General features: G+C 31.0%; 1 protein-coding gene across 1 annotated transcript; it reads right to left on the bottom strand.

Moving 5' to 3' along the window:
- Nucleotides 1-15317: 15317 nt before the first annotated feature.
- On the bottom strand, nt 15318-22390 carry LOC106780114 (probable metal-nicotianamine transporter YSL6). The gene is made up of 7 exons (XM_014668354.2): nt 21810-22390; nt 20628-20800; nt 19719-19816; nt 19373-19510; nt 17734-17923; nt 17086-17218; nt 15318-16532 (listed from the first exon to the last, which is right to left on the bottom strand). Exons 1-7 carry the CDS (start codon nt 22171-22173, stop codon nt 15598-15600), a joined length of 2031 nt encoding a protein of 676 aa, XP_014523840.1. The 5' UTR covers nt 22174-22390; the 3' UTR covers nt 15318-15597.
- Between the last annotated feature and the right edge of the window lie 1408 nt (nt 22391-23798).

The raw sequence follows: 23798 nt of genomic DNA, 5'->3' as shown, positions 1-23798 counted from the left end.
ATCTAGGTGCGGTAATCTAGTACTAGGAGTGGTTCGAATACTCAAAGGAAATCTCGGTAGAGTGCTGAGTACCAGGAGTGGTGCAAATACTCAAAGGAAATTTCAACAAGGTAGCTGAGTACCAATAGTGGTGCTAATAGTCATTTGTAATCGTGTGAAGATTATAGTAGAACCCTCTGCGGAGGAGACTGGACGTAGCTCAGTTGAAGCGAACCAGTATAAAATCTCTTGAGTTATTTTCTCTTCTCTTAACTAAATGATCCTCTTGCAAAACCTGCAGTTGAGTTTTATATTTCAAATACAAGAACTTCCAAGCTAAACGATTATCTCTTTTTAAGGAAGTTCTTACAAAACGTTGCAGTATATATATATTCTGAATAACACAACAAACTTATCAACGCTTATACATATATTTCAAGTCGAGTGTCTAAGCTGTCAAAAGAATATTTCAAAAGCTTGATAACGTGCTATATTAGAAGGGTTGCAAAAAACTTTTCCATTAACACTATTCACCACCCCGCCTTCTAGCGTTTTTCAGGTAATTCAGGATATTGCTTATGTTGAATTTTTTACCTCTTGGTGCCCCACATACTAGAATATTGTGACTTACTTGATCAGGAATACTTGTGGACATTAGATGATCAACAATCTTTTGATTCACAATTAATCTAGGTGTAATAGCAGTTATGCACTTCCTTGTCTAAATTCTTGACTGAAAGAACAAAGTGTATGAATATTAAATGTGGTAGGTTGAAAGGGACTCTGGTCAATAGATGATAAATGGAAAATCTATCCATCTCGATTATATGGTCCCTAAAACCACTCTTATGTAATAATATCTTGGAGCAGACATGTGGGAGAACCTTGGCATAGGAGCACAAGCCCTTATAGACAATTTCTATCCTAACAAGTTCTTGCCTGATGGTTGCTCCATATAGGGTTTGTTCCACAATTCCCTTTTTAGCATATATTACCTCTCAGCCTTCATAGTAATAATTGTCATATTTGGGGCCATTTTATACTGACGATTATGTTTTGACCTAGTACCTTTGAAACAAGGTCGTTGGGTTGGTACTGAAGGTTGTTCTGGAACTGACGAACCAGTTTAGGCACAACTGGTGTATCCCAATCAAAATAATCTTGAATCCTAAATTTGTGTGCATCAGCAAATAGATCATAACCGCACTACCTTAATTCTTTGAGGTTTATTTAGTGTTCTCGGTAGAGTTGTACTGGTTTGTCTCTAGTTCATCCTATAATTAAGACTATGCTGGCAACATTGTGTACCTCTTAAAGAGTGATAACATCTTGTTTAGTGGTGGTGGCCATAGTGGTAGATGGATGTTTCTTGGAAGGTTGAAGAATTAGGGTTTTCGAGAAGGATAACTTGAGAAAGAGAGTGAGAGAGAGAGAGAGAGAGAGAGAGAGAAAGCATAAGTTTCCTAAAGTTTCTTAGAAAGCACGAAGGCTTTTGGCTTGCATGGCGATATTGTGTGTTTTGAATAAAGGTAGTTTCTTGTACTTTTAACCGTTAGGGTTTTTGGGTAATCATTGTGTATTTAAGTTTTACTCGTACCGTTTTTGTTGATAGGGTCAGTTTATGAATTCCTCCTTAATCTGAATGATCCTTAGTAGGCCTTTTAGTTAGACTTTGTGCTTTATTCATGAATATGAATTTCCTATACGGTCTGTCTTGCACAATGCAATGATTTAACGTTTCAAACGATATGTCATAGACGTTATGTATGCAAAATGGATTGTCTTTTTAGATGATTTGTCTCAGCCCATACAATTGATTAAGTCATTTATATGCATATAATTTTTTTTTTCTCAACATGATTCATGCATAAGATATTTATATATTATTATAGATGGAAAAAGGAACTTATAATTATTAAGATCTTTAAGTTATTTGGCTTGCTTGGAAATACGAATCCTTTAGAGGAGAAAGATGTTGAATATATGTTTGACTCAGGAGTGGGAGTGTGACATTAGGGTTTGACTAATCTTGTGTAAAAATAAGTGATGGATAAATCAAGAAACATTCACAACTCAGACATTATAAGAAACATTTGATAATTATAAAAATTATATTTTTGAATTTTCTTTCAAAAACCTGAAATTTTTGAAAATGTCATAATATTTCATAATCTAAAATAAAAAAAAAAAACTTTTGAAATTGTTAGAAGATAATGTTCTAAAATGATTTTTGAAATAAAGAAACAATATATGTAAAACAATTTTAGTAAGCATGATAAAATATAATTTTGAAAAATATATTAAAGATAAATCTTAAAATAATAATTTCAAAAAGATTTATTTTAACTATGAATATATTCACATATAATTTTATAATTTTATGTATACACTGTAAAATTACCTATATGTCAATGAATCAAACATGTATATATGTAATGTGCAAGTGTGTCGAATCCTAAATTGTGATGGGATGACAAATAAAAAAGGAGTTATTTAAAAATATAGATTTGGAGTCGTCAAAGTAATTAATTCTACAAAATAATGAAAAATCATAAAAAAAATTGCATGATCTGCGAAACTGAATTTTGTTCTGGAAATCGATTACACATAGAAAAAGTGTTAGCATTGCCCAAAGGTTATACCTTTATTTAAATGTGCAAAATAGATTTATTTTTTCAAAATATTTAATTTTCTCAAAAACAAAGTAAAAGATTGTACCAAAAACACAAAAAGATATTTTTTATTTTAGTCTAACAAGGACGCATATGCATTCCATTTATAATGAAAAATCAAGATACCACATAATTCTAACAAAAAAAACTATTTAGAAAACCATTTCGAAAATAGTTTGTTTTTTTTAAAATAAACTCAACAAGAATTAACCTTATTCCTATTATCTGTATTCATAATAGAGAATCAAGAGATACATAAAATTTATAGAAAACACAGGTTGAGATGATTGATATTTTTATTTTTATTATTTATAAAATAAAATTTATATTTTTAAACTATTTGAAAATATGTATCACACTATATAGACGTTCGAAAAACACCAAAAAGTAAATTTTAAATTATTTGAAAATAACTGTTGCTTTGGAAAAACATCAAAAAGTAAATAAGAAAGAAAAAAATTTAATATTTTTGGAAGAAAAAGTTGGAAATTAAAAAGTGAGGTTTAATTAAAACAGAAGGACAAAAGTGGAAATAAAAGTATGAGGCTAATGGACAAACCTTCGAGGTGCGTGCAGTAAAGCCAAAAATTTAAAAAGACAAAGCAAGGAGAGTGAGGTTATTACATCTGGATGGTGGGAGGAGTAAGTAAAGATAGAAATAATAATAAAAACAAAAAAGGGTGGTAGAGGCAGCAAACATGGGGTGCATAAAGATCATCCATGACCCAGCCCAATGAATTTCATCTCCTCTTCTTCAAAAATCAGAAACCCTTACGACCTCTTCTTTTCCTTCTCTGTTTTGTATGAAGATGGAAGAGGCAAAAGGAAGTTGAGACACAAGAGAAAAATTGTTCCTTCCTCCAAAGAGCGGCGATGCCAAACTGCTTGTTTTTAATTTTAAAATTTTAATTGATTAATTAAGAATAATAAGAAATAAACAAAAAGACGAAATATCAATTTTAATTAATAATTTATTTTTTATCACTTTTTTAATTTTGTAATTCATTTTTTATCTAAAAAAAATCTCATTTTATTTATTTTTATTATTTTTTCTTTTTTGAAAAAAAAATCAAGCCCTTTTTTAAATCTTTTTTAAATTATTATTATTTAAGATGAAATGTTTGTTTTACTCTTTTATATTTAATATTTTATTTTTTTTATTTTTTTGGAAATAATTTTATTTATCCAAATGAAATTGAGTGTAAATGCGTGTGTGTCTAAAATATTATTAATTTGTTTGATGCGTTTAATGCTTTGATACTTCTAATGCCATGATGTATCTAATGCTTTGATGCAATGCTAAATAGTCTATGAATTAATTATTCATTTAGAAAAGTAATTCCTAGTAAGGGTTTTAATTGTTTAAGTTTATTTTGTAGGAGACATTGTAAATTTATCTACAATTTGATTTATATAAATTTCAAATTACTTATTCCTTCATAAACATAATTTCTTATAAAATGACGATGAATTTTAATGTATTCACTAGTAAAAAAACAAAGTATAACTTTACGCTTTTAATATCCAACCATTGAATAGTTAATATAAAAAATGATCGGTGACATTTTTGTAAATAAAAGTTCAATTTAGACGTCGGATATAAACTTGTCTGACGTTAATTGGTTATAAGATATCGAATATTGAGAAGTCTGATATCCTATTGGGTAAATTTCACAAAATTCTTTGGAGTGAAGGTTAAAATAAACCTACGTATGACGTCGAATGTTCTAAAATTAGACATCAAAATATTAAAAGAAGTTGAATGCCCTAGAATCAGACGTTATATGTTAGTGAATTCAATAAAAATTTGGACAGGAGGTTGAAAATTCATTCACTTAATCTTAGGGCGAGACCGTCTTCTCTACTCAACACATGTAATCTTTCTATCATTTTATACAAATGCATGTTGATTAACTACTTTAGGTATCATTTTTGTTTGTTTTGATCGATTGTTTTGGTGTTCTTCTTCATAGGTATCAAAATATTATAAGAAGTCGAATGCCCTAAAATCAGACGTTATATGTTAGTGAATTCAATAAAAATGTGGACAGGTGGTTGAAAATTCATTCACTTGATCTTAGCACGAGACCCTCTTCTCTACTCAACACATGTAATCTTTCTTTCATTTTATACAAATGCATGTTGATTAACTACTTTAGGTATCATTTTCGTTTGTTTTGACCAATTGATTTGGTGTTCTTCTTCATAGGCGCGTTCTGATTTCTCTCTCACTGACGCCAACACTTTATTCCAACGAACCCACCATCAAGAAGGTTAATTTTCGTTCTCGTTTTCGTTTTTGTACTACACTACACGTTATACATCGAAACTTTAGGGTAAAACTAAGACTGTATTCAAAACAACTCCAAATGATTTAAAAAATTATTCACAGCACCAAAATATCATGAGAACCTCCACAAAAGATTTTAGATCAAAATTCAAAGTCTAAGTATGTAAAATATTTTTTCAAAGTTTGGAAAAAAACAAAAAAAAAATACGAAAAATAGAATACGACATTTTTTATAAGATCTAGAAGGAACAACCTGTTACGCTAAATCCATATATAATAATAGCAAGTCGAACAACTGAAGCAAAAGTTATAGTTGTTTAAAGATCTATATATCACAATTCACTTTGCAAATAATTTTTATACATCATAGACAACCAAAGTAAGGACTCTGGTTTTTTTCCCTGAACTAAGGGTTCTAAGGAGTGGTAAAAAAAAACTCAATCAAAACTAATAATCATAGCTATCAAAACCAAAAATCGCAAGTTAATATTACTATTGTTATAAATTTTGTGCTTTTGTTTATAATTCATTGTTCATAGTTCATGTTGTATAAGATACCAAAAATTGGATTATATTTATAGTTTTTCTGCTTTTTTAAGTATCGTACAATTATAAAAATGGACCACAATTAATTATAAAAAAATGGATTAACGTCAAACAATGACAAAATTCGACATTAACTAACGTAAGATATATCACAAATGTAATATGAAATTTTAAAATATTTTAAATGAACTTTTTTATTTAAATCTTAATTTATATATATATATATATATATATATATATTTAAATAATATTTCTCATATTATTTGATATTAACCTGGTATTTCTTTAGTTTATGTTTTTTATAAGAGACACAGTTAATTAAATCGAGGGATAAAAAAATAAAATGTATATTTTTAAAGCCAATAAATTAAGAAATCACAAATAATATTGTATTAATAATAATAAACTTTTAGTTTTCGAAGGGATAATGAACTCTCCCTTCAACTATTTTTAAGTAATAAATTAGAATCTTTATTAGTGTTAGTAGGACTCGATTTTCTTTGAAAAGCTAATGTGTGTTTTTTTTTTTTCAATTCATTTTATTAGTGCAGAAAGGGTTGTAGACGTCTGTTATTTTAGGTTTTTAACGTCAGATCCTGATCTGACGTCTTTATGGGTGACGTTAATGGGACGTCGAACTCTATAGGTCAAACGTTTATATAGACGTCGGACTATATAGGTCAGACGACGTCTAAAACATCGCCATATTTGATTGGATCTTTCTCTACTTGAGGTCTCTCGAGTTGTTCCTGTCTCATGGCAATTCGAGTTTACAACTTTATATTTTAGTTGAAGAGAATGGATTGCATCTTTTTTTTTTTTGTATTGGATGGTTTTAAAAATGTAGTGGAGGGAATTGGAGGAATGCAAAACGCAAGAAATCACCGCCTAAGAACGCCGCCCAAGGACACGACCAAATCCAAACGAAAACACATTTTAATCGGTTCAAATGAAAGATAGTTCATCAAAGAGTAATGTAATCAGAGTAAAATTAATTTTAAACGGTGCAAAAGTAAGAAAACGAACCTGAAAAACGTAGCCCGTGGAGAGAAAACGCGAGGAAGATGATGAATAGTGAGTGCACGTAACTGTTGCCTCTTGTTCGTAGTGTTTTAATGCATACATTTAGAAGTCGGTTCCCCCATAACAGACGTCGGTTGCCCCCACAACAAACGTCTAAATGACTTTAGAAGTCGGAGTGGCGGGATCAGACGTCTAAATGGAGTCAAAAAGTGACATTTTAAATTTTTGGGCTAAGTATTTAGAAGTCGGTTCCCGCCATAACAGACGTCTATAGACGTCGGTTTCCCACACAACAGAAGTCTAAATGGCTTTAGAAGTCGACACCCCCATAGCTGACGTCTAAATAGTTTTTTTATTTACGGAAAATGTCACTGGACATTTTTTCGTTGGATATTCAAGGGTCGAACATCTAAAGGGTGGCGTTAAAGGCCTTTTCTACACTAATGTTTATAACTGAAAAAAAAAATTTGCTTTCTTAATCAAAAAAATATTCAAACTCACTTTCTTAACAAGTAAATTTTAATTTTAATTCACTCTCACAGAATTGGCTTATAAAGTAAGAATTGTATCCATTTATATATTAAAAACGCACGATAGGCCCAACAATCAATAAATATCGTTAGAATTTTTAATACATGTCTATGATACCATGTTAAAAAATACATTTTTAAGGTGTATTTGCATTCACTTATATGCTATAAACTTGTATTATCTCTAATTGATGTAAATTTTCCAACAGATGAATAAGATTAAATTACAAAAAAAATAAATAAATTATTTAATAAATTAGAGATAAAAACAATAGTTATATGATTAAAAATAATATCAATATTCATAATAATAAAAAAATTTGATAAATCTCAGTCAAAAATATTAAAATTTATAAATTACTCCAAATTTAATTAAATAAAAAAATACATAACATTAACAAAAAAAAATATCATAAGAAAATAATATACTATATTTGCGAAATCTAACACTATAGAAAATGCAAAAATATAATGCTTAATCAGTGACAATTATGGGATTTGTTTATTGGGTATGTTTTTGCTAGTTTTCTAAGTTTAAGAATTAATGAAAAGGAGAATATTTGTTTTAGTCCATTGTTCTAAATTAGGAGCTTCAATTTCCTTATAGTTTGATTAATTATCATATATTTACCAGTATTTGAGTCATTAAATCATTCTATAAATCACTCTTATAGAAGTACAACACGTAATATTGCATGCATTATAAATAAATAATAAAAGTTAAAACTCTCTTATGATCCTTATAAATTTATAAGAATCTCAATTCAACCTTTCATTTTAAGTTATCTCCATTAGATCTTCAATTATAAAAATAAGTAATAAATAAGTCATTTTCCTTAAATGATAATAAATTGTCAATACATGCTTAGTTGTAATGTTTAAGGAAAAGGCCTGTCATTGTTGTTTAATTTCAGTGATTAATGTGTTTTTTCATCACCTTGTTTGTCCTAACATTCAAAATGAAGTTTTTTTTTTTTTAAATAGAAAAGAAAAAGAATATAGTAGAAGAAAAGGAAGAAGTTACTTTAGAATCATTTAAAGGAGGTTTTATTGAGTGAAGAGTGGTGCGTGTTTTGCTATTCATTTTTCATTCAACTTTCTTGAGAAACAAGAAATAGAAAAATGAAACTTGCTTCAGAAAAACTAGGTTACTAAATTGCAAAAACTGGAAGCGTTGTGAGACGGAGAAGAAGGTGGTTTCATACAAGTGAGGAATGAGAAATAGAGAATGCGAGTTTTTTTTGTATTGGTCTTATATCATGTTGATCTTTAATTACCTTTCACAGTGTGTTCATCATTTGTTGCAAATCCATCTTTCGAAATCTCTAAATCCCTTTTCGATATCCCTATTTGTGTTGGTCTTTTGTCCTGTTGATCTTCAAATCTCTTTCACAATCTGTTCATCTTCTGTTGCAAAGTTCTCTTTTGAAATTCCTAAATTCTTTTTCGATATTCCTATTTTGAAATACCAAATGTGCACTTTCTAAATCCTTAACCAATAATAAATTATATCTGAACTACGTTATACTTAAGAATCTCCTAATATCAATTATTTTTTTTTTGGAAGAAAGTCTTCATCATTATCTTCGTTTCTCTTAATTTTTATCCTCTTGCTTGCAATATTGAACCATATGAATTAGATATACATTGGTTTTAATCATAATTGGCTCTAAAGGGTTTTTCTCTATACATTCTTTATACGATCAACTGTCACAATCGTCACAATTATTTAAATATAAGTATAAATGGTTGAAGTGTGAGAACTATAAGTTTATACTTTTATTATTTATATTTGTAGAAATGATAAAAAAATTATTATTTTTTACTTAATGTAATTATTTCAATTTTTAAAAAGATTTAATATTATTCCTTCTCTTAGCATTAGCGCTAACATCATTTTTCTTATTTCAAAATTGGATAACAAATGTGTAAAAGAAAAAGTTAATAAATTATTACTCGCCATTTTTAATTGACATTAATCTGATGAAAGAATATGTTAAGTCTGTTTAAAAAAATATAAAAACTATATTAAATAAAAAATATATGAAACTATTACTACATATATATAACAATAACTAGTATAAATTATTCAATAACCCTAAAACTTATAAAATAGGAAACAAGCATGATCTTGTAAATTCATGGGCTTAATATAATTTGTGATAATAAAATGGTTGGCTTGTGTTGATCAATGTGTCAAAAATGTGTGGAAAAAGAATCTTCTGGAGGTTAGTGGGTTTACTATCCAAGATGTCACAATCTGTGCCATGTGACTGATTGACATATTTTCTAGATTGTGACTTTGGTTTGGCTTAATGGTATTGGATTTTCATTCGTAAAGAGAATCCAACATTATAATGGCAAAGAAAATACTCAAGAACTAGATTCTCAAATTTAAATAAAAAAAATAAACTTGTCATTGTTTGAGATACCCATCTTCTACCACTTTCTATTTTTCCTTTTCTCATTCATTCCTTCTATTCATAAACTTCAAAAACCTTTCACCCACATAACAAAATATAAATAGCAAATTATCGTTGATGTTCAAGTGATTTCCAGTAACAAACAGCGGTTGCTTTACACCTAAAATAGCTAAGAATTTTTCATAAATAGCTCACGAGGCATTCCATTAATGCCTCACCTTTTATGAATTTGGTTCATAAATATTTTGCATTCTATGGTCATAGGTAAGATCTTTGCAATTTTTATGGTATGCTCGACAGGTTTGGGTTAGATTTACATTTCTTTTTTCACTTTTTCGAATTGATATACCAGAAAAGATCATCAAACAATATAATTTAAATTAGAGTTACCACTTAACGAACCAAACCCAAATTAATAAATATTAAATTAAGTTTTTCTTCCAACTTTTATTTATTAGAATATTTTAAGGGGTAAATAATAAATCTAAATTTTTTAACTTTTAGCATAAAGACTATATCTAAATATGATTGATGGAGGTTATATATGTGATTGTGTCAAGTGTCAGAAGAATGGATATCATGAATATTGTTAAAAGTTACACTCATTTATATATTATAATTTCGTTTTATCTCTAATCAATGTGGGACTTCAAAAATACTCCTTCACGTTGAGATATATACATCTCGGTTCTAAAACTAGACATTAATGGGTGATCCGATAGCGAGTAGAACAATATGCCCAACAAACAACATATATCATTAGGATAGACTTTTAACCTGACTCTGATACCAGTTGATATGTCTTTTAAGTTATATTTTTATATTTGATGGATTTTCTTTGAAAAAGAGAAGATTTCAATGGGTAAAAGGTTGCAAAAAGTTTAAGGTGTAAGTAGATTATTCAATGTAAAATGGTGGATTCAGACTTATAAGGAGAAGCAAAAGCTAACCTCAAGAGAAGGTCCTTGTGAATTGAAAGAAGGATAGGGTGACTCTTAAATGTCATCAATTTCTTACTCATTTAAAGGTGAAAATACAAGGAGTGGATGTCCATATGTTCTAAAGGCGATGCAAAACCTTAATCTGGCGTGGGATTTTAATTAGAGTTTAACTGAGTTCAATTAAAATGCTAAGACCTACATAGAAGCCCATCCAAGACAACTCAAGACTACAAGATCCAAATAACCTAGTGTAATTGGCCTAAATACCCTATAGTCTAGTTTATCATCTAGTTTATCCTAATACAAATCCTATGATATCCTCGACTAGTTTTCCCGATTATTCCTAAATTATAAAATTTATATTACATTACATATGACTCGTATTAAGAGTAGTTTGAGCTCACTGAAGTAAAAAAAAAAAAAAAAAAACCTAGTTTTCTTGTATTCTCTTAGTCATGATTCTAGTTGTTGGTCCCCTAATTTGTAGTTTTTCATGAAATTATAAATTCACTAAAGCGTCTACTAAGACCAAGTGCTATTTATGTATGAATGAAGAGAATGGAAAGCATTGTATGTGTTATTGTTAGAATTAACTATGTTAGTTTTGTCTATAAGTAGAAATTATGTGACAAGAAAAGATAGAGTTTAATAAGTTAAAAACATAAATTGAATGAGAGGTTTATCATAGAAGAACAATATATTTGTAATCTTTATAAGTTCTTGTGAGAGAAAGAAAACTTGTTCATTCTGAAACATATTTCGAGTCTTATAAAATGAAAAAATTATTGAATATATTTTACAGCATAATAGAACAAATAAAATTATAATGCAATTGAAAAAAAAAAAAGTGAACTAAGGAAATAAATGAAGAACATTCTAGCTAGGTACCCGAAAAATAAGTGAAATGAAAATCTAATGAAGAAACTCTTCAAAATAAGAACAAAGAGAAAAAACTTTCATATAATTCACACAAATTTATAATTCAATTCTAAGAGTGAATAATACATGAAAGGAACCCTTTGTTTATAAATAATAAATAACGAACCAAAACAAAACTTATTATAATTATAGGATTAGGTACATGGAAATGAATTAAACCATCACCAATTTTCAAAAGTAGGATGATAAATGATTTTTTGAGTTGATTAATTAAGATCATGAGTTGGTTTAAATATATTTTAAGATACAAGATATATAAAATATAAAATATGTAGTATAAAAAGAAAAGAAAAGAGATAGATAAAGAGAAACAATATTTATATTAATTTATTTGATCACTAGAGTTAGAATTAGTTGCCTAATCATTGTGATTATACCAATCAAATGCATTTTCAAGTCTTCTAAGAACCCTCAAGAAAACACTAAAATACCATGTAAATAAATGATCTTGAACCTACAATATCTTCTCCACTCGTGAAACCTTATTACAAGAAACACTTTTGACAATCCTAGTCAAGATAAATACACTAGAGAAATTATAAAAAAAAATAAATCAGATCACTAAAGCAAGATAACACAACATAAATTAAAGTAAGAAAATTCCAAGAAGTGTTTTTAGTGTCATGTTAGAGTACCTCTCTCTCTTTCTCTCTCTCAGGCACACACAAACAAACACACATATAGACATATACAGACATACAGAGACACACACACATACACACACATCCTTCCTATACAAATAAATCTGGGACTTTTAGAATGAAACAAAATTAAAATGTAATAGAATTAAAAACACAAGATTAAAGAACTACAAAATAGATTATTGAAAATGAAATCCAAAAAATTCTAATTCATATCCATTTATCAAATCAAGATTCAATTGATTCCTAATGCAAATTACAGTCATAAAGTGTAAATCCAAAATTATAGAGAAGAAAAACAAACTCAATTGTTAAATGATTGTTGCAAAACTCATTCAAATAGTATGCTCTTGATTTTGTTAATTAAACTTCAAGAATTAATTCGTCTAGGTAAAAAATGCAGAACAAAAAACAAAAAATAAAATGAAGAGGAAATTCAAAAATTGGAAAAACGAGAAGAAAAGAATTTATAAAACTAAAAAAATCAAACAAATAAGTTTAGTAATCAATTACAGATCATTCAATCTATATATAAATTCTTTAATCATATGTGAGCATGAGCCTAATTTATGCTCGAATTAGGTCCATAAGGCTAATTACAAAAGTTTAAGCTAAAATAAGTAAAAATAAAACCCCATAAGTTTTTATAACACCTTTGACTAGGTACCACAACCATGAGCAGAAAGGAGGGAAAAATCAAGTTTATAAAAAAGGAAACAACATATATGACTTAGTTAGTAGACATATAACGCAAAGGTAACTCCAGTCGTCTACTGCGAGTGTTGTCTAATGGATTATGAGTCATCTAACAAGAGGATTGTCTAATTTAGTTGTATACTGTTAAGTATCGTCTGGTGAACTTGAAGTCATCTAGTGGATGGACCTTGCTCATATACTCATTATTCATTAATTTAGAACCTTAGGGAAGGTCTAATTTGAAAGATTGTTATGCTCACACAAGATCCTTAAGGAATAAAAAAAGAGTTCCACAAAAGATAATGATATTCAGACGAATCTCCCATGTGTAAGGTTCATCATTCTTAATCATTACATCCCCATAGGAAAATATAGGTTCAAAGGAGTTATCCACACATCAACATAGAAGATAATAAGACTAAGGGTTTAGGAGTACATCAAATTAAACTTAAAGCGCAACTAAATAAAACATCAATTTCTATGAATTCTCTAGGACCTTTTAATCTCTTTCCATCTAGACACCACCTGTGACACCCGGGCACTGACGAGAGCGGGGAGTGATCGTCGGTGCAAGAGGCATGGACAAGGAGCGGCTCCTGGCAGGCTTCCAGTGGAAGGGGCACGTGGACGAATTGAACATACACCGGAATGAGAGGGATCTAGAGACTGTATAGGTATGGGACTATACAGTTGAAGGATAGCTTAAAGGAATTGATTTGGCTACTCATATCAACAAATGCATTTGCTTTTCGGTAGTCTAACTCATAAGAACTTCATGGTTAAGCGTGCTTAGCCTAGAGTAATTATGGGATGGGTGACCTTCCGAGAAGTTTTATGGGGGAGTAAAAGTCTCGTGCATATGTCTATCTTTTATGAAAAATAAATAAAATAATAATTGGTTAAGTTAAAAGTGAGAAAATGTGTGAAGTAATATATGTGAAATAAATTTTAAATGAGTATTATGCTGGTGAAATGAGCTTGGCTTAGTGGTTATGTGTTTTTTACTTGCCTATGACCGGTGCACTTGTATTTGAACCTAGATGGAAACAAAACTGGTTATACTTTTTTTTTATTGGTGCACTTTTTTTATTTTTTTTATTTGGCACCAGTATGCGGCCTAATGACTAAGTTAGAAGAACTTTGGTTCCTCCAACCTAATCAACTAAAGAAAACGAAATTCACTAAGATTTAGAGTTTCTTGTTAGGAGATGGGATTGATCCCCCAAGACACCTAACAAGGCCAAAACTTACAATGCAAAAAGGAAGCAAATACAAAGCAAAGAAATACAGATAAATGGTTCTTCCTTCCAAGTGTTTCTTTCTTTTCTTCTTGGCTATCACTCTAGAGTTTAAGCTCCCCTTAGGTCTCCACCACCTAGGATGCTACCTCAACGATATTGGCTCACCACAAAAAAGAGAACCTACACCCAAAATAATGCACAAAACCAAGAAGATGGAGACCAAAGGAAAAATCACAAAAAGGTCTAAAAGCAAGAAAGGCTTTGCAAAATGAATTTGTATATGACAAAACCAAAGAAACCAAGAAGACAAGCAAGAAATTAAATGAAAATAAAAGAAGGTTAAGCACTCAAAAGAAGTCCTAAAGAAAGGTATTAGAGTAGATGCAAAAAACAAAAACTACTAGGATAAGAACTGGGTGCTTCTTGTCTTCGACAAGCTTTGAGAAAATGAAGCACTAAGGCCACTCTTTTAGTATCATTGGCCAAGATTTAAACTGGTGAAAACTGAAATAAAATGTTCAAAACAGTGAACAAAACGTTTCCAAACAGATTCACAACAAAAACAGTGATAGTCGTCAATGCACTCACCTTTTGGACACTTTTCTAGGCTCTGTTTGATACTCTACTATTTGTTCTAACAATATTGCAAGAGTTACAACACAAGTATATTTGGACCTTGGCCACTCTTGGCTAAAATCAATCCAAGTATTTTTTGAAACTCAATCACTTCTAGCTAAACAAACAAGGTTTGTAAAAAGGTGAGGTATAAAAGATCATATGGTTTTATCATTAAAGAAAAGATCAACGTCTTTATGTGTATAAAAAGGATTGACAATCTTTTAGGTTGCTAAATAAATACAAATGTTCTCACATAGATTTTTAAGCATAAAAGGATTTAAGTTTTAGATTTTAACATTTTAACACTTCATAATTCGTTCTTTTCTATGTTTTACTTAAAACGGTAATTTTATATAAAGTGTAGAAAAAGTAGTTGTTGCAAATCATTTTCTGATTATTGAGAGCTTAAAAACTCGAATGACCATTTTCATGCATTTGGTTGAGCTAGAACGTAGAGATGTAATAAATGTGCATCATGCAACATTAAATGCTAATCTCTTCTTCAAGGAACATTATGATAGTTGACAATATTCATCAATCCTATGTCAAATAACGTTTTACTCAAAATGGAGTAAAAACAGACATATATGACATATAATTGGACTATGGTTGACATATGTTTATGTTAAAATGGTTGTTGATGTAAAGCAACATTAGCTCGTATTCCAAGAAATCTTAGATGTTGACATGTGCTTTAGTATATCTTTAATCGGACTAAAGATACAAACATTTCCTGTAACACTTAATAAGCTTGAAAATATTTTTGTTAGATACAATATTAAGATTAAATACATATGACTTTTGATTTAAGCTTTAAGGAAAAGAATTTGCAGTAATACATAAATGCATGAAAAGGAAAATGGAGTGTGGAGGAATCCCTGTCCGACTTTTTTTTCCTGAGACAGTTGAGGGACTGAATGACATCCCTAAATATTTACGAATACACAACATAGAGGAAATGAAACTTAGGGATTCCCTATGATGTCACAGACAAATATTTACATATACCGAAACAATATATAAACATTGTCTTAAAGACAACCCAGACTTTGGTGATCTCAGCTACTTGCAGAAGGGCCAAAGTACATACAGATGGGGGGCTCGATCCTCATTATAGAAAGGATTGCAGATGGAATTGTCCATATTCCATCACCACATATCAATCCAGAAGCAACTGCCCCAGCATAATCCTCTGCGTCCTTTCTATTCAACTTTTCCCATACAAACAGTATCACAGTTCCAACAAACATATCAACTGCAAAGTAAGCACCGATGTAGAAAGGAACTGCCATTGCCATTGGGATGGGTATGTACTGTGAGAATTTCTTGGGAGTCACATCCCTTACAAGATTGATAATCAGGGCTGCCGCAAAGAAACCGCCGCACATTTCCATGCAGTACTTTGGAAGCTCTGCGAATCCCTCAACACCAAGAATGGCCATTTCCCTGAATATAACGGCGTATGGTGCTTTGTAAGGGCCATCAGGTGAGCCAATTTCAAAGGCAGTCCAGAACATCCAGAAAGTGAGAGGAGCGATCACACAACCCATCGCTGTTCCTATCAATTGGCTCACAAACATGGACTTTGCTGATGAGAAGGTAAGGTATCCGGTCTTGAAATCTTGCATGAGATCAGCAGCAGTTGAGACTATAGACATCATAACAGCACATGCTGCTACACCTGCTATTACACCACCATTTTGACCCACTGCTGCCGCAATTATGAAAAGACCAATCTTTCCGTAAGTGGACGCCAGGCTCCAGTCTGTGAGGCCAGTGCCGTAAGAGTTGCAGAAGGCAAGGGCAGGGGCAAGGATGTAAGAGCCCAGAACCAAGTACCATTTCAGAGGAGGGAAAATCATTGGTATTGTTGCTATGGATATTGCAGCCAAGCCCACATATCCAGAAGCCGCGAACCAGGTGGGTATCCTGTCCTTCAAAAATACTTCATCCCTCATCTTTTCTACTGATTGCAGTTGAGAACTCTCATCATCTGCGAACATGGATATGAAAATAATTAACTTTCATAGATTATATACACTTGCAGTCAGATAATGACCAAATAATCAAATAAAATATCAATCTATTGAACATGGCTTCGTTTCCAAATAATCAGAAAATAGATGAAGTCATTTTCAAATAAATTATTGTCATGGCTAATCTTTTGACTATGGATTGGAAAAAATTATTAGTGGAACTCAAGGTTAACTTCAAATGCGTACTCTTAATAGCACTAGTTTCAACTGATGACACTGTGAGTAGATAATCAGATGATTTTCAATAGTTAATTAACTACATTCAGTTCCGTTGTTTTCCGCAATGTAACCAGTTCTATATTATCCATAGCCAAGTCGTCATACAGGTCAAGACTAAATGTCGGTACGGAAGTAACTTATTGTAAAAGTATAAGATACTCATGCATGACAAGTTGACAAAACCTACATGTCTGGCAAGAGAAATAACTAGGCAGATACCAACATAACTTTATCAAAAGGAAAAAGAAATCATACTTGTAAAAATATATGGAAATATTTTATTGTACTCACCATTAACCTCAGTCACAACAGGAAGGGTGGTCTGTTTGGAGCTTGCCCTCCACATCTCCCTAATAGTTATAATTATAATCTTTACCAGATTATAAATACCATCCCCTAAAATAAGGGCAATAGATATGAATACCTGCAGAAAACATGATAAGTAAGAAAAAAGTTGTACAAATGAACTATAACACAATATGGCACACCGTGAGACATTAAATCTTGGGAAACCCAAATAAAATTCAGGCCAGCTCAGTGTGTTTTAGAGGAAATAAGGCAAAACTATTTCAATATCAAGTCAAAACAAGTACTATAGTTTGCTGTACACAGCAAGATGAAAGTAGAATTTAAAATTTCAGAGTTCATAATGATTAAATATAGTTTGCGATGTCATGTTATATTATTGACTAGTTTCTTTTGAACCTAAAAGTTGAGATATAAAGAAGGAAAATATCATGTATTACATTTGTATTTTAATAAATAGTAGGTTGCTGATGCTTGGAACTCAAGTTATGAGTAATCAAGACTTTCGTATGTCAATTTCAAATTTACAATAGCAATTTAGATGAAATTTTAAGGTACCGTTTGAATCCAAAATCACAAGTACTGTTTGCTGTAAAGTTTCCTTAGAGTGCAAGTATATTTTCTTAGCCATACCTTGTATCCATAAAGACCTTTGAAATCATTGCTACCAAGGTCAGCTGGATACCAGTCCCCAGCATGCTCAGAGATAAAAGGCCACAGAAAGCCCCATGATATAATAGCTCCAAGGAGAACTGAACAATTTACTAGATGAGGACAGATAAGGCCACATCCAACATAGGTTGGACTGAAGTCAAAGTAGAATCTGCATGAAAAGGATGTCATGTTAGTATCCGAACAATTAGCTGTATCCTCAGAACCCTATACATTCACATTGCAGCACAGCAGTTAACAGTTCAGAATAAAGCTTAAATCAACTTATTTCATAATTATTACAAACTTTTGACACACTGTTATTAATGAAAGAGTAGTTGCTTCAAGCACCATGACGTCACAAGGGGCAGTTCAAAATTACAAACAACCACAAAGTAAAACCTGAAACCAATTGCTTAATTAGGCTATTCTGCGGAGTTGTTGCCTCTTATGCTACCATGATCTGTTTAATAACAGAATCAGTAAAGATGCAGTTTTGTTTAATTGTATTCTTTCAATAAACAGACAATAGAGATCCTATGCCACCATTAACATTATGCACGTCAGTCATTCAATATCTTTGTTCTCTGTTACATGGAACCAGAGGAAGAATAATAAAACTCTAGCCGGTTCTGGAAACGAAAAACAAAATCAAAGAGGACCACAGCCAACCAATTGCAGCAAGAACACAACTAGAACTCTACATATTAAAGGCTGAATTGCAAACGTAGAACACAATTTCATTCTTCATTTCTTTTATCATTCCATTTATTAAACAGTCTACAGGCTAAGAATTCAATTATCCTTCCTCGTTAATATTAAAATTATTTTCTACTTCCCTGCTACCACTTTCTCTTTCTCACTCTCGTTCTGAATGCTACTTAATTATTCTGTTCCTACGCAAACCAGGGAATTAACCGGTCTGAGACAGGCTGGGACATTATCCAAAGTACGTGCATTAGTGGAACTTTGGATCACCCACTTTTCCTTAGTCTATCAGTACCACTTGCAATTATTCTCAGGAATTCATGTAGTTCCAGATTTTCATCTAACGTGTTAGTAGTGGGATAGCTATGGGTTGAATTAATCAGAAATAACTAGTTAAAGTTTGTGACATTACCCCATTAGTTTCTTAAGAATGTATTGGAATTCATAATCATAATTGAGTATTTGTATATTTCCAGCACAGGGAAATACACATCATGAGGGACCATATCTTTTGTTATTTATCAGGTTCACTAAGTTCTGAATATTAGTAACAAATAAAAATCCTAGCACTACCTCGCGGATTTCTATTGGATCCAAAAAGTTCCAGACTGTAGGGTTGGTGCCTTAAGGCACAACTGAAATCATAAAATGATACAGTCACCAAATAAACACAAAAGTAGTTTAATACAACAAGCCTTTGAAAAAGAATTTACTCATTTCAATATCATCTCTTAATAGCAACATACAACCTTAGACCACATACAAGTTACTGTTGGACTGTTATTGCCTAGTCATTATCGCTCATTAAACAGAGTATACTATTTTGATAGCCAAAAGCAGATGTTCCATAATTATATGATTGGGAAATTAATTCTGTAAAGTGAAGAGAAAGCTAAAATCTAAAGAACCTTACGTGTTCCTAAATAGTGTCAAACCAAAGCTAGGGAAGTTGTCGAATCCACATGAATCGCCAATACCACTGAAGAACCACTTAAAGCAACTCCAGACAAAACTTATGCTTAAATACTTCCCAAGCTGCCGAACTTGATTCCTGTGCAATTCTCATAGACAATAAATTAATATTATAGAAAGCAAAGAAAATAGAGACAAAATAATAATAGGTTAAAAGATGGGTTAAAAGGTTTCAGCTATGCTTAAATTAATAAGTAAAAATATATATCAATAATGTGTGTGACCTGTACAGAGTAAGATATAAAAATCTTCTGTGTGGTCAAATTAACATAATTTGTAAAATATACCCTGCAAGTTCTGCTCCAGTTTTTGTATGGAAACTGTTAATTAGCATTGCTGTCGCTGTCCCACTGGGATATGTAAGCTTATAATCCAAGACCATAACCTAAAATTCCATTCACAGAAATCAGTATACACTGGCAAAGGAAATGATGTATCAAATACGCAACAAATGGAAGTACAGAGGTAAGAGCTATACAAAGAACAGAAAAGCCATAACCAAAAATTTGCACTCCTTGCAGTTCCGCTCTTACTTTATTCACTTTCTCATTACAGATGTACAACTAAATACACGTCATTTGATTTTGTACGAAAAGAACAATTTCAAAAGTCAAAGGCTTTAAAAAAAATAATTCCTCTTCAAATAAACCTGTCCATTAAGGTATTTTAACAACAGCCTTCTTTATATATCTATAAAAACTTTATTATCCTCTCAAAAGAGAAATTATTCACATATTTGACTCCCCAAAAAAGAAAATAATTCATATAATTTGCACCACACATATGACTCCTTCAAACTTTGTATAGGATGGAAGCATTACTTTTAATATATGGGAAAATAATTCATTCTCTAAAATGCTTTTGTATAGTCTTCACAACAAATAAATAAGATTTTGTATCGTAGAATGCCAAATATTAAGAAATAAAATTACAAACACGGAAGTTCACGAAGAAAGGTACATTCATCATATCATTAGCTCAAAAAATCCTATGAAACAATTGGTATAATGAATACCAGCTCAAAGTTTGGCCACATTTAATAAGTTGACTTTCCGGATTAAAAGAGACAAAAAGCACCCTCCTGCTTTTCTCTCTTATTAAAATTTAATTTCCATAAGATAAAGAACAAAAGGAACAATGAAAGAAATACAGTTCAAGCAAATCTAACACAATAACAACAAACCAAATAGATTTACCTTCCGAAGTGGCACAAGGCTAAAAAGTCCAAGGAAACTGACAACAAACATGAAACCCATCATCCAACCCAATCCTGGATTTTTAACATCTTCAGCTCTATTACCAGGGTAATCAGGGCCTATGAGTTCATATGTTCTCTGATCCATGGCAATCAAGGATGAACCAAAGCCACCTGTCAACAACATCACAGTTTGAACATAAGAGAAACTATGGGGAAAATATCTCACCAATGTAAGAAGCAACTCTCATGGCCACCAGATTGCCTCACAAGAGTTGACAAGCAATCGCGTGTAACAAATTATGCTTTACCATGTACAATTAATAAAATAAACACATTTAATATTCACTCCTTAAATTTATTTTATTTTTCCCTTTTGCTGAGAGATTTTACTAATGTTACAAAGCTTTTTAACAGATTTCCTTCATAAGACAGTTAAATTTGATGGATTTTAACACAAATGAAATCTCGCTAGTTTATTATCATTCTTTTAGGTATGGACTACATGTATACTCTATGACTTAATATGCTCGAGCTTGAAATTACCACAATGGGTGGTAAAACTCTTCCTGTCGACTTATCGCAACTAGTGGGTAGCCAAATCTCAAACTAAAGACTACTACTTTAAACTCAAAAGATCTCATGCTAATTTACTATTATTCCAAGAAAAATACGATAAAAATTGGAAACATACATAATATATTTAAAAATATAGGAATCCTACTCTATCATCAATTAACCTTATCCCTTTCACAAAACTCCCATAACCTCAAAGAACCTTCACAATACCAACGCCAATCTGAACCTTATGTTCCAACAAAGCACCAAACATTTTTCAAAGAGTTACGCAATTCTAAAGCGAATTCAACAGCAACAAACCACAGGAACATTCTTATCAATGATTTAAACTACAGTTGGGTCGTAGTTTTGCGGCAAACTTTGACCTTGTCGCAGACCAATTTTTAAGCAAAGACAAGACAACTGAGTGAATGTTCAGATTAAGATTTGGAGAACTCAAAAGAACTTGTATTCTAAAACTAATACCTTTTTCTTTCTTCATCATTTGCATTGCAATTAGTTAGTGTACTAGAAATCACAAAACTTGAACCAAAGCAAACAAGTACTGAAGAGAGAGAGAGAGAGAGAGAGAGAGAGAGAGAGAGAGATAGAGAGAGAGAGATACCACTAAAGGCAAGGCCATAGCAAGCAACCACACATGTCTGAATAACAGTGTTCTCTTGTTTGGTGAAGGGTTTGGTGAAAAATCCTATCTTGGTCAAGAAACCAGTCCAGGTCTTGACAAAGAAAAACCCCAACAAACCAGCAGCCACGTTGAGGGAAGGGATGATTCCAACTGTGAGGTTGAGCTTGTGGGTGATGATGCAGAACAAGCTCCCCAACACAGCACTCACCACCAACCCTCTTATCGTGATTTGCTCCTTCCATTCTGGAACCTCCTCACGCAAATACTCCTCCTTCTCCTCGTTACCGTTAGAATTCACAAGCAGGGGCTCCGAAATATCCACTGACGAGGTCTCTGTGCCCATCGTGCCCGAGAGTAACAAGGAGAGATTCGGGGTTTTTGGGTGGAATCAGAATAACCAGAAGACCAAATATCTTATCAGCTGTTGTGGATTCAGATGAGATCAATGATTGGGTTGGGTTATGGGACTGAAAATGTATCTGGACATTGACTTTGACAGGGCTAGATTTTTTATTAGCATTTATGGATCGCAACTGCTCTGCTCCTGTCATTGTTTATGGGCAAGTTACAGCGGGGCACGCAACTCCATCGGGTTAATCAGGGGATTCCAACCTAACCTAACAACCTGTCTTCACGTTGCTTTCCATTCTTTTGGTTTACCCAAGTTGTCTAATATAAAATTAACTCCTTTTGCTTAAATTTAACCTTTTATTTTATTTCTTAAATTAAAAATAATAAAGATATTAAAAGCAATAAATTAAAATGAGATTTATTCGTTCTTCTGTCTTATCTTCAATGACAATCAATTATCATAAACTACTAAAGAATAAAAATAAGAATCAAAAAGAAAAAAAAAAAATATACCATGCACAATGTATTAACTGAATACATCTTGCCATTTGGATTGCGATGTATTCGGTTTATATATTCACCCAGACCATGTTAACTAAGTCATCAATGTTAGTAAAATATAATTAAGTTAAAACAAAGACCAAAGTATATCAGTTTAATCATTCATACTTATTATTTTCCGTGATTTTTTTCAATTAGGTCTCTCAATTTTTTTTTTTCTCAATTGAGTCTCTATTTTTGAAAAATTGAAGCAATTAGGTCACTGCTGTTAGTTCCGTACTAACACTGTTAAAAAGGGTGACACGTGTCAGCTCGTGATTTTTTTGAATTTTTTAATTATATTTTTAATTTTTTTTTAAATTTTTTGTGTTTGAATGGATTTGGTTAAAAGGATTTGGAGGAGAGTGATTGAATGGATTTGAGGAGAAATATTGTTGTGTTTACTTGAGTGGATTTGGAGGTAATTGAGAGTGAACTTAGAAGTAAAGTTTATGAGAATTAGTGTAAGATTTGATTGATATGATAGTTTTAAAAAAATTGTTTAATTGGTAGAAATTGAAGATTATCAAAATGTTCCTAGTTATTAAAGTAATATAAAATGATAAGTGTTAATGTTATATTAAATTGTAAAAATGTTTATAAAAAGTAAAAAATTAAAAATAATGATTGAAATTAATTTTTAAAAGTAAAAAATTATAATTTAATAAAATGAATTTATTTTTAAATGTAATAATTGTTTGTAATAATCACATTATAAAGTTATTGATATATATAAATATATATATATATATATATATATATATATATATATATATATATATATATATANTATATATATATATATATATATATATATATATATATATATATATATATATATATATATATATTTATATAGGTTAAATATGTTTTTGTCCCTTAACTTTTAGTGAAAATTGGAATTAGTTCCTCTTCAAAACTTTGGCCTAATTTAGTCCTCCAACTTTTGAAATGTATGAATTTAGTCCTTTTAACCAAATTTTGTTAACTTTATTTGAGGTTTCAAACGCATTTCTCAATTAACATTGAAGCAAAAATGTGTCAAACAGTGTAAACAACCCAAATGCTATCATAAAA

The sequence above is a fragment of the Vigna radiata genome, unplaced genomic scaffold (assembly GCF_000741045.1).
Source record: "Vigna radiata var. radiata cultivar VC1973A unplaced genomic scaffold, Vradiata_ver6 scaffold_146, whole genome shotgun sequence".
Taxonomy (NCBI): Eukaryota; Viridiplantae; Streptophyta; class Magnoliopsida; order Fabales; family Fabaceae; genus Vigna; species Vigna radiata.
This window is presented reverse-complemented; position numbering and strand designations above follow the sequence as displayed.

What these genes read in the sequence shown, in the direction of transcription:
- LOC106780114 (XM_014668354.2), bottom strand. Translation starts at nt 22,173, where the DNA reads ATGGGCACAGAGACCTCGTCAGTGGATATTTCGGAGCCCCTGCTTGTG. An exon ending in GCCTTGTGCCACTTCGGAAG is followed by an intron (nt 19,817 to 20,627) that starts GTAAATCTATTT and finishes ATGGAATTTTAG; the next exon opens with GTTATGGTCTTGGATTATAA. An exon ending in TGTTGTGACTGAGGTTAATG is followed by an intron (nt 16,533 to 17,085) that starts GTGAGTACAATA and finishes CCATGTTCGCAG; the next exon opens with ATGATGAGAGTTCTCAACTG.